The sequence below is a fragment of the Cornus florida genome, unplaced genomic scaffold (genome assembly GCF_030987335.1).
Source record: "Cornus florida cultivar Cherokee Brave unplaced genomic scaffold, ASM3098733v1 CherokeeBrave_3.0.0_Hap2_Chr08, whole genome shotgun sequence".
Taxonomy (NCBI): Eukaryota; Viridiplantae; Streptophyta; class Magnoliopsida; order Cornales; family Cornaceae; genus Cornus; species Cornus florida.
This window is the reverse complement of record NW_026775578.1, coordinates 74,029,795-74,045,320: the sequence shown is the minus strand read 5'-3', so window position 1 is coordinate 74,045,320 and position 15,526 is coordinate 74,029,795. Positions and strand designations below refer to the sequence as shown.

General features: G+C 34.2%; 1 protein-coding gene across 5 annotated transcripts; it reads left to right on the top strand.

Moving 5' to 3' along the window:
* The first annotated feature begins 6,101 nt into the window (after nucleotides 1-6,101).
* On the top strand, nucleotides 6,102-11,717 carry LOC132268126 (trehalose-phosphate phosphatase A-like). Of its 5 annotated transcripts, none has more exons than XM_059768864.1 (14): nucleotides 6,102-6,196; nucleotides 8,260-8,316; nucleotides 8,410-8,467; nucleotides 8,629-8,890; nucleotides 8,982-9,122; nucleotides 9,242-9,313; nucleotides 9,463-9,585; nucleotides 9,698-9,754; nucleotides 9,867-9,968; nucleotides 10,232-10,309; nucleotides 10,420-10,489; nucleotides 10,601-10,671; nucleotides 10,769-10,861; nucleotides 11,387-11,717. In XM_059768864.1, exons 3-14 carry the CDS (start codon nucleotides 8,424-8,426, stop codon nucleotides 11,438-11,440), a joined length of 1,167 nt encoding a protein of 388 aa, XP_059624847.1. In that variant the 5' UTR covers nucleotides 6,102-6,196; nucleotides 8,260-8,316; nucleotides 8,410-8,423; the 3' UTR covers nucleotides 11,441-11,717. The 5 variants fall into 5 exon arrangements, with proteins under 5 accessions (XP_059624847.1, XP_059624850.1, XP_059624848.1 ...); XM_059768867.1 differs by lacking the exon at nucleotides 6,102-6,196 and adding an exon at nucleotides 7,535-7,553; XM_059768865.1 differs by lacking the exon at nucleotides 6,102-6,196 and adding an exon at nucleotides 7,555-7,573.
* Nucleotides 11,718-15,526: the final 3,809 nt, after the last annotated feature.

Genomic DNA, 15,526 nt, shown 5'->3' with positions numbered 1-15,526 from the left:
TAATTAAATTAAATAATTAAATTCTCAAGATTATAAAGCAACTCCAAAAATTCTAAATATATTATATGTCAAAGGTCATAGCAAAGCCTAATTTAATTTCAAGTTACAAGTCAATTATACCAAAGTTACAACAAGGTAAATTAAGATCAATACCAAGAAAATAATTAAAAAAAATTCTCAAAACTCATTCAAATATTCTCTATTTAATATATATGAAAGAACATGTCAAGACATTATTTAAAATCAAGTTACAAGTTAATTCTACATTAGGTACAACTAGGTGAATTAAATTTCATACAAGAAAATAATTAAATAAAGTTTTCCAAACTCATTCAAATATTCTCAATTTAATATATGTTAAAGAACATACTATACTCATTACATATATCAAGTCAAAGGTCGATTTAAATGAATGTAACACTTGAATAGAAATTAATTAAGCTAACTAATTAATTTCTCTAGAATTTAAATCAATTTCAAATGACTCCAAATAATTATATGCCAATGGTACTATCATGGTAATTACATATATCAACTCGAAATCTTAATTAAGTAAGTGGAGCAATTAAATAGAAATTAATTAATTTTAAATAATTAATTCTCTAGATTCTAACACAACTCCAAATGACTTTATACTAATACAAGTTATAGATCAAGTCATGGCCTTTAAGAATATCATTTCCTAACTTAATTTCATGTAAGGTGCTACAACCTATTAATGTAAAAATTAAGTATAAGACATGTAAACAATTTATTATAAGCTATAAAAACAATTAAAACACTTAGATTAAAAACCTAAATCACCCCCTACCTCACAAGAGGATTGTTCCTCTTGAATCCAAAGCAAACAAATGAATTTTTGAATTTCCTTCAAAGGTTATATAAAGGAAGGTGAGGCAAGTGTTTTGTGTTCCAAGCTTTTAGGTCTAAGGTGAGTGGAAGGAAATCAAAACCAAGGTTTTAAGCCTAAGTTAATGGTTTCTTTCAATAGTGGCTAGGTAACTAAGTGAGGAAGAAGAAGTTTAATGTGTAAAATGAAATAATTAAAACACTTTAGTGTATTCCTCCACTCACTTGGTCAATGGAAGTCAAACACACCTAGTCTTACACCATCCCCTCACACGCACAAAAGCTAGAGTTTAATTACAAGCCTACACTTGTCATTAATCCAATGGTTCATTTTAGGCTTAATCTAAAGCCTACACTTGTCAACAATCCAAGCCAACAAGTGCACCAATGCTAGGCCAACAAGTGGGTGAATCTCCACCCTCCACATGTCAACATCCAAGGCTTCCAAGTGTTAACCAATGACATGCTTACAAGTGGACTAATGGAAATGCGACACTTGTCACACTTTTCGGTAATTACAAAAAGGTCCTTTTTGAAAATATTTTTCAAAATAAATTACAAAAAGGTCCCTAAGAAATAAAATAATTACTTTCTATAATTACGAAAAAAAACCCCAAAAATAAATAATGTTTCCGAATAAATTATGCATACATGCCCTTTACGGAAAAGTAAGCCATTAGCTTGCTTTTCTACAAAAAGTAAAAATACAAATATCATGGAAATAATATATCATGGATGCATGCAAAATTGGAACCTAATCAGAACACAAAAAGTGAGGTTACGCGAAGAAAATCATTCTCGGAAAAAAAGACGAAAAGTGAATAGTGTCAAAAAAAATAAAAAAAAATGAAAATGACTCGGTCCTTAAAGGAAGTTGTCAATCCATAAGAAAGAGTCTCGAAAATCATTTCTGAGCACTCAAGACGAAACTAAGTGATGAGTACCCAAACTCAGAAAAGAAATTCAACGGAAAAAATTTATCCGTAAAATTTCAGGAAAAGTTAAGGAAGGAAAATGACCAAGTCCATTACATTGGGTGTGGGCCTGGACAACCTGCATTCAAAAATTCGGGGGTATCACATTTTTGGCTGGAATTAGTGGTTGAGAAGAGGTACGATCTTAGAGGTGGTGGCGCGTGGTTCTAGGGGAACGATTGCGTGTTTAGATCGATGTGGGTTATAATATGTCTTGCCATGGGAGAGTATGTCAGTCTAATTTGGAGTTAGATTCTTCAAGCTTCTGTTGAGACTCTTTAGTGATGGTGTCGGTGTGAACAGAGAGGTCGATTGCGCCATCAAACGACGATGTCGTCTTGCACAAAGTCATCAACAAAAGCTCTAGGCACGACATTCAGATCGGATCAAAGGTTGGCTCTGATTTATAGCCTTTCGTTCTTAACGCTCTTCGAGATCTGATCGTATTAACGGGCTCTCAACTTTCGATCTCTGTTTGTTTTGTGAATCAGTACCCCAACTCATGCTTCACCACCTTATCCCCCCTCAATCATCCATTATCCAAACTCGAGGATTGGAGGCGTCAATGGGTATGGGTTCAACGATGGAAGAGATGATAACGGAGGTGACGACGAAAATGATTCTTTGTCTTCAACGACGACGACCAGATTCGCGGGTTCAACGACAACGACTTTTTTGGTGGTGATGGCGGTAGCGGTTGCAAGTGATTATGGTGGTGCTTGGGTTGGGTTGTTTCATTTTTTTCTTTCTGCTATGTTTGTGGTTGGTGTCACGTATGGTGGTGGTGTTAAGAGATGACAGAAAGAGGAAAAGGGGGGAGGGCTTTTTTCGCACATGTTGATGTTGGTGGTGATATGAATTGGTTATGGTGGGTGTGGTGGGGGTGGTTATTTTAATTTTTTTTATAAATATTATACAAGGGTAGAAAGTAATTTTATTAATTAAATTAATCAATTCATTAGTCAAAGGACAATAATGTCAAATGTGATGGGGTGTCTTTGTTAATTTTATCAAACTTGAAGAGGTGCCATTATCTAAAAAATGTTCAACTTGCATATGGTTGTCCTTATAGCAAAGTTGAGGGTGTATCATTGTACTTTACCGTATTATAATATAAGGATATTACTCACTTTTCACACTCAAATTTACTTGTATAAGGATATTACTTACTTTTCACACTCAAATTTACTTAAATGTCATTGGAGAACGGATCTAGAGGATGTCAAAATAATAAATATTGATCGATCTACTATACATGAGAAGTGTAATTTATTGTTAATAAAAAGCCAAAAAAGAAGAAGTATATTTATAAGTATTTATCACTTGCCAAATTAAAATACCTAAAGAGATTTTACTCAATTACAAAGTATAATTAACTTCGTTGACCGTTGACTCTTTTTTTTTCCCGGAATAAAAACAAACTTCATTGAAGAACAGAAACATTACAATCATCATTCAGAGAAGCAAGAAGCCATGGGGGATAGATATCCCAATCAACTTCCCCACTCTGATTTTGAAATGTAAATCTACCTAAACAGTGAGCAACCTTATTACAGGACTTGGACACCAACTCAAAACCCACTTAGGATGAAGCTTAAGAAGATGTTTAATGTCATTACAAACCATGGCAGCAAGACAATCAACTGGAGTCAAAGCAACAATCCCTTTGCAGTCATCTTCAATAATAACATCTTCAGCATAACCAAATTGTAACATGAACTTTAAACCTTCCTGAAACATCACCGCTTCAACCATCTCTGCATTCCCCACATGCTAAGTCACAGTAGTAGCAACCTTTACAACTCTTCCATGAGAGTCTCGCAACACAAAACCCCCACCACAAATCTACCTAAACAGTGAGCAACCTTATTACAGGACCTTGGACACCAACTCAAAACCCACTTAAGATGAAGCTTAAGAAAATGTTTAATGTCATCACAAACCATGGCAGCAAGACAATCAACTAATGTCAAAGCAACAATCCCTTTGTAGTAACCTTCAATAATAACATCTTCAACATAACCCCATTGTAATAGGAACTTTAAACCTTCCTGAAACATCACCGCTTCAGCCATCTCTACATTCCCTACAAGCTGAATCACAGTGGTAACAACTTTTACAACTCTACCATGAGAGTCTCGCAACACAAAACCCCCACCACATAAGGTTTTCCCTGACACAAAGGATGCATCAAAATTTAACTTCAACATTTCACAATTTGGAGCAATCCACTTCTTAACCGGATTAGAAGGGCCATCCAGATTTGAATTTGGCAACTCCATGGCTTTATCTTGAAAAGAAATACCTTGAAACTCATAAAAGTTAAACATAATTTTATCGAAAATTTTAGAAGGTTTCCATCTAACCCTATTAAAACACCAAGAATTTCTAGCCTTCCATAATTGCCAGTAAATAAAAGCCCCCAAACTTAACAAATCAGCATAATTTTCCAGTTGAGACCAAAGACAATTCAATCGGATCCACACTTGCTTCCAAGAAACTTGAACCCCCAAAATTACATTACGCACAATCCACTAAACCTCTAAAAAAAAACAGATTACTCAACATAGGTTGTCTCTCGTGACAACATTGTCACGCGAAAAAATGAATCTTGACCGTTGACTTGAGAATGTTTAACTTTTTCCATTGAATTTAATAATAGTCGGGTACAATGAACATGGGCGCATATTTTAATTTAGAATTCGTAACCAGCATTAAAAAGTCAATGTTAAATTGAATTTTAGGCATTATAGTATTATTCGTTTCCAGAACAATTAGCCCTTCTAGATCTCCTCTCCACATGTCTGTAGTTTTCTTGAATATTATAGTCTTTATTTTTCTAGAATTTGGTAAGAGTGAGATATGACAACGAAATGGAAGATAAAAATATGAGTTTTTTTAAAAAAAGAATTTACTTAAAACTTTAAGAAACTAAATTTGAAGTGTAGTTTTAAATATTAAATATTTATAAATTGAGAGCTGCTTTAATCCTTGTTGAATATTCAATAATAAGTGAAGTCTCTTTCCAAAAAAACTTACTATTTATTAAAAAGTAAGCACTCAATAGAGGTTTTAGACAATACTTTAATAGAGTCTACATCCAACATATTCTTTCTAATTCTGAAAGCACAATTGGTGTATCATCATTAAGTTTTTCACCAATACAATTGCAATTCTTGGATCCCATTAGAAAACACCAATATTGTATAATTTTGTTAGATAATCCTAAACTGCGTTCTTTAAGATTCGGCACGAATTGAATTGATTCGGTCTACATATAAAAGTAGAGGTTCGAACTCGCGACTTTTTTCGAAAAAGTATAAATCGAGTATCAACAGACCCTTTGATAATACGGACATACTTACTCGATGAGAGTTAGGAGTCTACCAACTAGATTACTGGGTAATATTCGAGTCAAACTAACACCGGCTCTTTTTACTAAACCTAAACCCTTTTAACTCTTGTCGTGTTCGTGTCGTGTTATCGTATTGTATCGTAATTTGCCACCCCTAGTTTAGATATAAAAGTAGAGATTCGAACGCATGACTTTTCTTCGAAAAGTATAGGTTGAGTATCCACATACCCTTTGCTAATATGGACATACTTGCTCGATAATCTAGGAGTAGGGACAGATCTATGAAGGGTTCAGTGGGGGCATTTGACAATACTAAAAAATTTTATTATTGCATTTTATACCCTTAAATTTATATTTTTTTATATTTTCACTCATAAAATTTTAAAATTACCGTCACTAAAATTTTGAAAAAATCGCTTTATATAAAATTTTCTTCCCCCATCATATAAATTCTTAGATCTGAGATTCTTCCTCAAAGTCTACCGAGGCTGAGAGTCTACCAACTAAACTAGTAGGTAATGTTTAGTCAAACTAACACCGGCTTTATTTGCAATTAAACACGTCATTGACTCTGGTATATGCTCTTAAACTTTGAGGAAGCAACCAAGAACTTACCATTCAGTCCATTCTGGCTAACTTTCCAAAGGAAGCATTTTCCACCGAAGATTCTAATGCAAGTTCTCGTGTTGCACACCCCATGGTTGGAGTGTGCTTTCCACGCGCTTCTAGAAAAGCGTGGGGAAATTAAATCAGATTTGAAAATTACAGAGATTCTGTTTCCGAATTCAACAACCCAGACTCGCTTTCTTAGGTACGGTAACGACTAACCCACCTCTAATATATATATATATATATATATAGAAGTCTCGTTCTCTGCAATTTCTAGGGTTTTGGTTTTATTGGCGATTCCATTTTTATTTTTTGCTGAAAGGCTTTGGAGCTGAGCATTAGCATTTTAAAATACAGGTTTAGGCGTTTCGTTTCTTTATACGCTTTGCATTTGGAGCTATTGAAACAGGTGCGCCGTCATTGATCTCTCTCTGAAATTTCTTTCTCAAAGATTTGTGGTTTTTGCAAGTAATGTTGCTGAGAAGTGTTGTAGAGCTGCATGTTTCTTGAATGCATTTTGATTCTGGTATGATTTTTTATTTTTTTTGTTTTGTTGGATGTGAGTTTAGGATTAATCGTTGATTCTGTTATTAATGTGAGGTATGATATAATTTTTTTTTCCTTTCCATATCAATCAAAGCCTTTTATCATACGGAGTGGTCAATCTAGAAAATTGATTGTAGTCTTTTGCTGGTTAGGAGTTTATGAAATCTAATTAACTTGAAACAACTTTCCTTTTATTTCTTTTAAGAGAAACTATAACCTTTTCCAGATTATTTATTTATTTATTTATATTATTATTATTATTATTATTTTTTTTTTTTTTTTTTTTTGGTAGACAGGAGAATTATGTTTAGTGAAAACAAACAGCCTTGGAGGGTTTTCCAGATTACATTACCTTTTTTTTTTTTTTTTTTTTTCAGTGGGACTTCCCTCGATTTTATACTTTAGAAGGTATGGAATTAGGCTTACAGCCTTGGTTACCTAGTTAATTATTGTGGAATTTTTTTTTATTTTTTGGTGCTTTTTCCCCAACCACAAGACAGATATTAAAACACTGATTCTAAATTGTCTACCTTAAAGTTGTGTTTGAACATGTTGGTGTTTTCATCTTCAAATTATTGTAATATTTTCTTAATGTTTAATGTTTTTCATGTGTCAGCTGCCAGAAAGTCAATTGTCTGTCTTGAGTCCTAATCAGTCCTCTATTCTAGTATGAGATACTAATAAAAATAAAAGAAAAAAGTTATCTGAATTTTTCATATAAATTACTTTTTTTACAATGATGAAAATGTGCCTATATTTTGGAACTGGGCCAAGTTTGATTTTTATTGTATTATCGTTCATGTTGAGAAGCTATATATACACATATTTTAATATCTATATTGTTTTTTTAAAGAGAAAAAATCTTGGGGAGGAAATGAGTTGAATGGTAATCCTATTCTCAGAAATATGATGTTTCTTCCTGGCTATCACAATGGGTCCTGGGATATCTGAAATTATAGTTTTTTTATTTATTATTATTGTTGTTTTATTGTTTTCGGAATCCTTTTGTGTTGGGTCCATATAGTTAATAACTCAAATGGCTTCTTCTATATGTGTAGGCCCAAACTATGTGGTCACATATGCCATTGTTTCCTCTCCACTTCATGGGATAGGACAACTTCTAATTTTATGCAACTACTGGTTCTCGAAATGTGATTTGAGTATATGTGTTCTGCATTTTTTTCTTTCTTCCTCAATTAGTGATGTGAATGCATGTTCAGGTCATCTTCTATTAGTGGAAGTATTGTCTATCCTATCTTGTCTTTTATCTTTACATGTTTTCGAAATCTTTTACTATATCCCGATAAGTGGGGACATCAGTTCCAACACCCTTGATTAATAGGAACCACACTTCGTAGTAAGCCTCTTTTTGGTTTCCATTCTGTTAGATATGGGATCAAGCGACAAAAACCAAGTGTATTGAAATTCGTGAAAAGTGAAAATATATGCTTTAAATCTTCGAGAGCAGCAACTGATTTAAATCATCTAATGCTTGTTCAGACATTGTAAAACGTTCAAGTATTGTCTTTCTTTGGTGCAGTTTGTTTTGTTTGCAGGCTTATATTGTTTTCAGGCTTATATGTATCTTTGGTTCCTTCAATCATCTTGTTGTATATTTATCTTTATGAGTTTTAGTTAAATGATTATGCATGTGACGTTATAGGTTTCTGTGAAAGCTCTTTCTCTCTCTGCTTTATGACCTATGATTTATTAATTGGTTGGTCTCTATTATGTTCTAGTATAGTGTGGGTAGTATAGTACTAATCTACGACACCAAGCATTATGATGCGGTATCCAAGCTTTTCTCAAATTCCAACTTTGAAGATATTGCTCTGTTCTTTTAAAATCCAGTACTTAGAAGTTTTCTGTGGGATGTAGAAGCTATATAATGGCTTACCACTTCTTTTTCAAATATATTTTTTGCAGATATTGTTCTGTTACCTGATTTAGATAGGCGTTGGCTAGGGAAGCAATGATGTACAAGTAAGACTTTTCAGTCAAGTTCCATTTGACAATTTCTTGATCTTGAATCGTCCATTAGCTCTTCACTTACAACTTCTGATCATTGGTTTTCAGGAGTACTGCACTTGATGGACCGCTTTCCAATTAGTTCTGACCAGAAAACTTTGAAGAGGTGGTTTTTTATTGGCAAGAGAGTTGGCTAAAACTTTTATCTGCAAAACTGAGTTTTTGAAACCAAGTAACCAACTGCTTTGCACTTGTTTGTAACCATCTGTCAACTGTCTCATATTGTTCAACAAATCTGGATCCAATGGACCTGAAATCAAATAGCAGTGCTCCTGTTCTCACCGATTTACCACCCATGAGCAACTTTGGAATGGACATTTATTCTGCTTTGCTGCCATGCCCATCTCAGGGTGCAGTTTTTTCTCCCGGCCTCTTAACAATCCCAAGGAAGAAACTAGGAATACTCGATCAGTCCAGCTCTTGGCTGGATTCCATGAGAAACTCATCACCCACACATAATAAGACTACCAAAGATTCCAGCAATGAACTATCATCATCTCCTACCGATGTTGCATATCGCAATTGGATGGTACTATTTTTTCTTGAATGGTTTTCACATTTGAATGTTATCTTGGGCCAATATTATACATGTTATTTAACATTCTCTTTGATTTATGCAGCTTAATTATCCGTCAGCACTGGCATCTTTTCAGAAATTAACAAATTATGCGAAGGGCAAGAGAATAGCATTGTTTTTGGATTATGACGGGACTCTCTCCCCGATTGTTGACAACCCAGAGGATGCCATTATGTCGAATAATGTGAGAATCTACCTGTTTAAATTTGTTTATCATATAAAAAGAAAAATATATTTTACAGGAACTCTCTTCTTTCCCACATCCCTCTAATTCTTATGGAATTCCGAATAACTTGTTTTCAGATGCGTTCTGCTGTGAGAAATGTGGCAAAATATTTCCCAACAGCAATCATTAGTGGGAGAGGCCGTGATAAGGTACTTTACAGACCTCTATTTAAGTACACAATTGTTTTGGTGCTGCATGACAGCTTCTGTGATAATTCTCAATTTGATTATATTGCCAGTTATGACTCTGGATGGTCTTTGCTTCTGATTGTACATGTTCCATGCCTTCATTCTTTCAGGTCTATGAGTTTGTACGAATAAATGAACTTTATTATGCCGGAAGTCATGGCATGGACATCATGGGCCCTGTTCGGCCTGCTTCTATTGACCATCCAAACTGTATTAAGTCAACTGACAAGCAGGTACAGGCCCATGAAACTATATTCTTCACATTGTATTAACCTGCACTCCCCTTTTCTCTTTCTATGAAATGTTTCTGACGTAATTCGGTTATTTTATTTCTTGTGAACACAGGGTAAGGAAGTTGATTTGTTCCAGCCTGCAAGTGAATTCTTACCGATGATCGATGAGGTATGTTAATAATATCTTGGTGCCATAATAAATAATATGGTGAATCAATTCATGAATTCATATATTCCATTTTGTAAAATAAAAGCATTCTGATCTATTCATGATTGAGCAGGTTTTTAGATCCCTTGTCGAGATTACTAAAGATATTAAAGGAGCAAAAGTTGAGAACAATAAGTTCTGCATCTCGGTACATTACCGTAATGTAGATGAGAAGGTGAGGGTTGTTATTGCATTATAATAATCTGAATAAGTTTTACTGGTTGGATGAATAAGTTGTTCTCAGTGCTGTTTGGCTAACGAAAGGTATTTATAATTTCTGCGTCTCAGTACATTACCATAATGTAGATGAGAAGGTGAGGGTTGTTATTGCATTATAATAATCTGAATAAGTTTTACTGGTTGGATGAATAAGTTGTTCTCAATGCTGTTTGGCTAACGAAAGGTATTTATAATTTCTGATTTTCTTATTTATTTCAGAGTTGGACAACAATTGGGCAAGCCGTACATGAGATTCTAGAAGACTACCCACGTCTGCGATTGACACATGGGCGCAAGGTAAAATTCAAATCCAGCTTGTAGACAGATCCATTTTTTAATAAATATATAACTCTTGCCTTCTTTTGTTTCCCCAACCTCTAATTTCCTTCCTGTACTCTCCATGTTAGGTTTTGGAGGTCCGGCCAGTGCTCAACTGGGATAAGGGGAAAGCTGTTGAGTTTTTACTTGAATCACTTGGTGAGTAGATTATTGGATTACTATATATGATTTCAAACACTTCTCTTTGTTGTTTTTTGAGTTTTGACTCCACCATGGATCAATAATTTTAAAAAATAAAAATTGATGTAGGATTAAGTAATTGTGATGATGTACTGCCAATTTATGTTGGAGATGACCGTACAGACGAAGATGCATTTAAGGTACTGCCTACTAACCCTAATATTGGTATTGCTTTCCAACGAGTCAATATTTTTCATGCAAATCATGTAATGAATCAACTTGATTGACTTACAACAGGTTCTGAGAGAGGGAAACCAAGGTTATGGTATCTTAGTGTCTCCAGTGCCCAAGGAAAGCAATGCATTATTCTCTCTGAAGGACCCATCTGAGGTACAAATTATATTCTTTTATTTAAATCAGGTTCGGTTTTGTTTTTGGATATATATATATATATATATTTGGCAAGAAACTCACGCACCCACTTTGTCCTTAAGAGTGGCAACTTGAACTCTCCACCTTCTACTTTGGAAAGTGAGAAAATATCACTAAGTTAGAGCCCTTGGTAATCGGTGAATGGCGTATGCTGTTCTTAATAACTAAACACCAACTTGTTAGGGTTTGTTTGTTTGTTTGTTTTTTGAACAAAAAACTAGAAACAAACATGTATTTTATTTTTTTTTATTTTTTTTTTGTAACGAGGATACTTCAATCAATGTACGATCGAGATAAAAACTTAGTACAGGTAGATACACACGCACACATATTTATATATACCAATATATAATTGGGATAGGTCTTAGGACATTGTAATGATTTTACTCTCTTTAAGGCAAATAAAGCTTTTGTGCTTGTATTGTTTGTGTTTGTTTGCAATCAACAAAGGAATCATTTGCCAGTTTTGTTATATATATGCAGGTAATGGAGTTCCTCAAGTCCCTTGCAACATGGAAGAAGTCAAGTGCACTATAATATTGATATAAAGATGATATACATATATATACCCACGTTAGAAAGATTGTGATTTGTAATGGTTACATGACATATTGTCTAGCTCTGCTTAGAGCCTTTTTCTTTGTAAATCCTTCTCTTTCTATTTTCCTTGGCTGCACAATTGTGGCCTTCAAATGTGAGTGTATTAATTAATCATTTCTTTTTGGGTTGAGGGATTTCCCTAGGAGGGTATCTTTGGAAATATATTTATTTGTTCATTATTTATTTATTTATTTATTTATTAATCATTTCTTTTTCTTTTTCTTTTTTTACTTTTTTTTTTACTTTATTGCAGTTGCACTAAAGTTAATGTTAGAGAACGGTATCTTTGGAAATATATTTATTTGGGGCGCATGAAAATGTAGTTTTCCATCTAAAGTTGAATCAATTATTGGACTTTATAAGCCTTGAATAACTAAGTTTTATCTAATAAAATCCAAAGGTATATTTAATTCCTATGTCAACTGAGAGCTGTCAATTGAGAGCTGTTGAATACTTCGGTTATGGCACTGGACAGTGAGAATCGTTGGATCGTGAATGTAGTGGTGGACTCCATCACATTCAAGAGGGGTATTCAATAGAATCAATACTTTCTCATCAAAGACTAAACTGAAATGTGAATAGAGGGGCATTCAATAGAATCAATACTTTCTCATCAAAGACTAAACTCATCATTTAGATTCATAATTTGTGAGATGTGATGCATTTTTTTTAAAAAAAGTTAAAGCAATTACGTACACACGTTATCTTCACCTCTTTAGGGGCAGCGACCTCCCCAAAAGGGGGAAGGGGTGATACTGTTGGGCTATTTGGTCCTTTGGTGAGATGTGATGCATTGCTTGTGAAAGAGAGATGTGATTTCTAGGATATAACTCATCTACAATGTTGCAAATACTATTACTCCATCAGTCCCAAAATGCATATTTTGTTTGAAAAATCTAACTTTTTATGATAGTGGAGTTTTAATAATTTTTTATTGTATTGATAGTGCTCCGCAATTAGTGTATTTGTTTAGTTAAAAGGATAGTTTAGTAATGTTATAAAAAAAATAGTACATTCAATTTTGGAATGAAATATGTTTTTTTTGGACATCCCAAAATCAAAAAATGGTAGGAGGGAGGAAGTATTTTATAAGCATTCTTAGTTTCTAATAATGGGTCCGCTAAACAATCTTGGTTTCTAATAATCCGTCGATATAATATAATATAAATATACTAATGCTATAATATACAATATTTACTATTCTTTCTTGGCACTGCACTTCACCACATCTACCCTACACTTTTTTTTTTTTTTTTTCCCTTTAAAGTGAATGACAAAAAAGTTAATAAACTAATTAAGGCATCATCTCTTATTTGGTTATACCCTAACTACCCTTTGTACTATAAATATTCATTTTTTACCTTCTTTACTTACTCTATTTTTTATTTTTTATTTTTTTAAAGAGCCTAAAACCAATTTTAATTCATTAAAAACCTCTCTCGCCACTCTCTATGTGACGGCCCTGGTGGTTTTTCAAGCCAGTGCGCCCTGTGATGAACCGAAGATTGACCCGATAATGGATCCGAATGCGGAAGCGAAAATAGAAAAAAAGACTCTAAGAAGTCAAAGTGACATTCCATGAGGTCGTGGAACTCAATGAGAACTAATGCGGAAGTAAAAGATCGAAAATATGATAAATAAGCCCCTAGGGGCAAAATAGTAATTTTTTAAAAATATGAATTCAGGTGCCACCGAGTACACCACTAGAAAGACAACGAAAAATTAATCAAGATGGACTCAAGAATCACACGATTCGGAGTTTGGACGAAGGAGAAACGGTATGACGAAAAAAAAAGAGCACTTAAGGCTAAAAGGGTAAACTGGTAATTTTTCAGAAAGATCCGGGTGCAACCGAGCACACCGTTGGAAAGACAGTGAAAAATTAGTCAAGTTCAAAAAAAAATTCACTCAATTTGGAGTCCGGACGAAGGAGAATGAGCGAAAACAAGAATCGACGTTACGACGTCGAGACGAGCACCCCACGAGCATCCTGACATGCTAAGGGAAAAAAAAGGCTCAGCCAGAACTAAGAGCCGAAATGAGGTCCGAAACGACTTTTTCTGGAAAAACACAAAAAAGAAGGCCCCCCCTAAAATCGAGTTTTCTACCCGACTATGCAGAAGAAAATGAAAAAAAACTCAATGTAAAATACCTAAAATGCCCCTAGATCAGAAGAGGTCAAGAGGGCCAAAAAGAACTGCTGCAGTAACTGTCCACATCTGAGAGTAGAAACAGGCTATCAAACAAATTTTTCTGGAAAAATACAAAGAAGAAACCCCTCCCAAAATCGAATTTTCTACCCAACTACATGGAATAAAAAGAAAAAAAAAACACAATGTGAAATACCAGAAATGCCCCTAGATCAGAAGAGGTCTAAAGGGCCCAAAAAGATGTTATAGTGACTGTCCACATCTGAGATAAAAAACGGGCTATCAAACGAATTTTTCTAGAAACGAAGAAGAAACCCCACCCGAAATCAAATTTTCTACTCGGCCAAGTGAAAGAAAATGAAAAAAACACACTGTAAAACAGCCAAAATGCCCCTAGATCAGTAAGGGCTTAAAAACTCAAAAAATGTAACTTTGCACCAAGTATGTAATTGATCCTAAATGCATTTCTAGGTTGAAGCGAATGTGCACGCAAGTGTAATAAATGATTCTAAGCGTGTGGGAATGGTCCGCGGCTCCCAAGAAGCCCCGACTCAAAATCCGACCCCCCCGACGGCCAAAAATGATAAAAATGAACAAGAAATGGGAAATTTGAAAACCAAAATTAACAAATGACTTCAAATTACCATTTGACCCTTGGCCACACTTCAAATATGGTTAATGAGATACTATGAAAGAATAAAAATGGAATTCCTACACCCGATGCAAACATGGTGAAGCAATGACTTGTCATTTTTCAATATTTTCATAATATTTCATGAAATCAAGAATTACATAAGATGCAATATAAATGTCATTGGCCTCCGGCCTCATCTCACACAAGTCAAATACATCGTAAAATGTGTACTTATGTACACATTATATATATGTAATCAAAGATATAAGTTTAGATATATAAGGTTACAAAATGACATTTTATGCTAACATTTGCATTAAATGGAAACTTAAAAGTTACAAGTCATCCAAAATATGATGAGTATCACAAACCAAGTCTTCATACCTAAAACAAATCCCCAATAACTTCGGGGTGAGTAATATAAAGTTACTCGTAGGAAATGAGCATGCATTGACCTAACATTTTACAAAATTATCACCTTAAGGTGAAACAAGTTAAAGGGACTCATGCCACCTAACGTCTATGTCAAGATGAGATTCAGGGAGCATCTTAAGTTATCTTAGATCATTTCTAACATAAATCATGTCATTCATGCAATTAAACAATATAGAAACATACTATACAACGCAACAAGATATAGGTTCTCAAAAGTATCAACTTGCAATCTAAGATACGAAAACAACTAAAGTGGGTCATGCCACCTAGCGTCTATGTTCCAAATGAGTTTAAGGAATCATCCTAAGCTACATTAGAAAAATAAAACACAAGTTATGATATCGATGCAATTTGACCAACATTGGAACTTCCAATACAGCACATAAAACATGATTTCTCAAAATTAACATCTTGAAACTCAAAATGGGAAATCAATTAAAGAACAACAAGTTACGATATCATCTAGTTATCAACTTGAAATGAAATGCAAAATCAAACAAAGTGGATACTTGGATATCACGTCGGATCAGACCGACACCATAGTTACTTTAGGGTTACTAGCCCATGGGTAACCTCCCTATGTGCGCACTAGACTGTAGAGGGACAATCCCTCGTACTAGAATCATGTCATAACCATAGTCAAACAACGACATCCCTAAGTTTTCAAAATCAACAAGTGGTACAACAACGTATATATCAACATATATGTACAAGATAATCAACTATCTACCATGCACAATCGAATTTGGAAACATATACAATACATGCATTAAGTCCACAACTACTACGGCATGACAAATGTCG

Bases quoted from the DNA above. Each gene is read 5' to 3' on its own strand.
- LOC132268126 (XM_059768864.1), top strand. From the start codon at position 8,424: ATGGACCGCTTTCCAATTAGTTCTGACCAGAAAACTTTGAAGAG. The intron at 8,468-8,628 runs GTGGTTTTTTAT...ATCAAATAGCAG, and splicing joins GACCAGAAAACTTTGAAGAG to TGCTCCTGTTCTCACCGATT. The intron at 10,862-11,386 runs GTACAAATTATA...ATATATATGCAG, and splicing joins CTCTGAAGGACCCATCTGAG to GTAATGGAGTTCCTCAAGTC.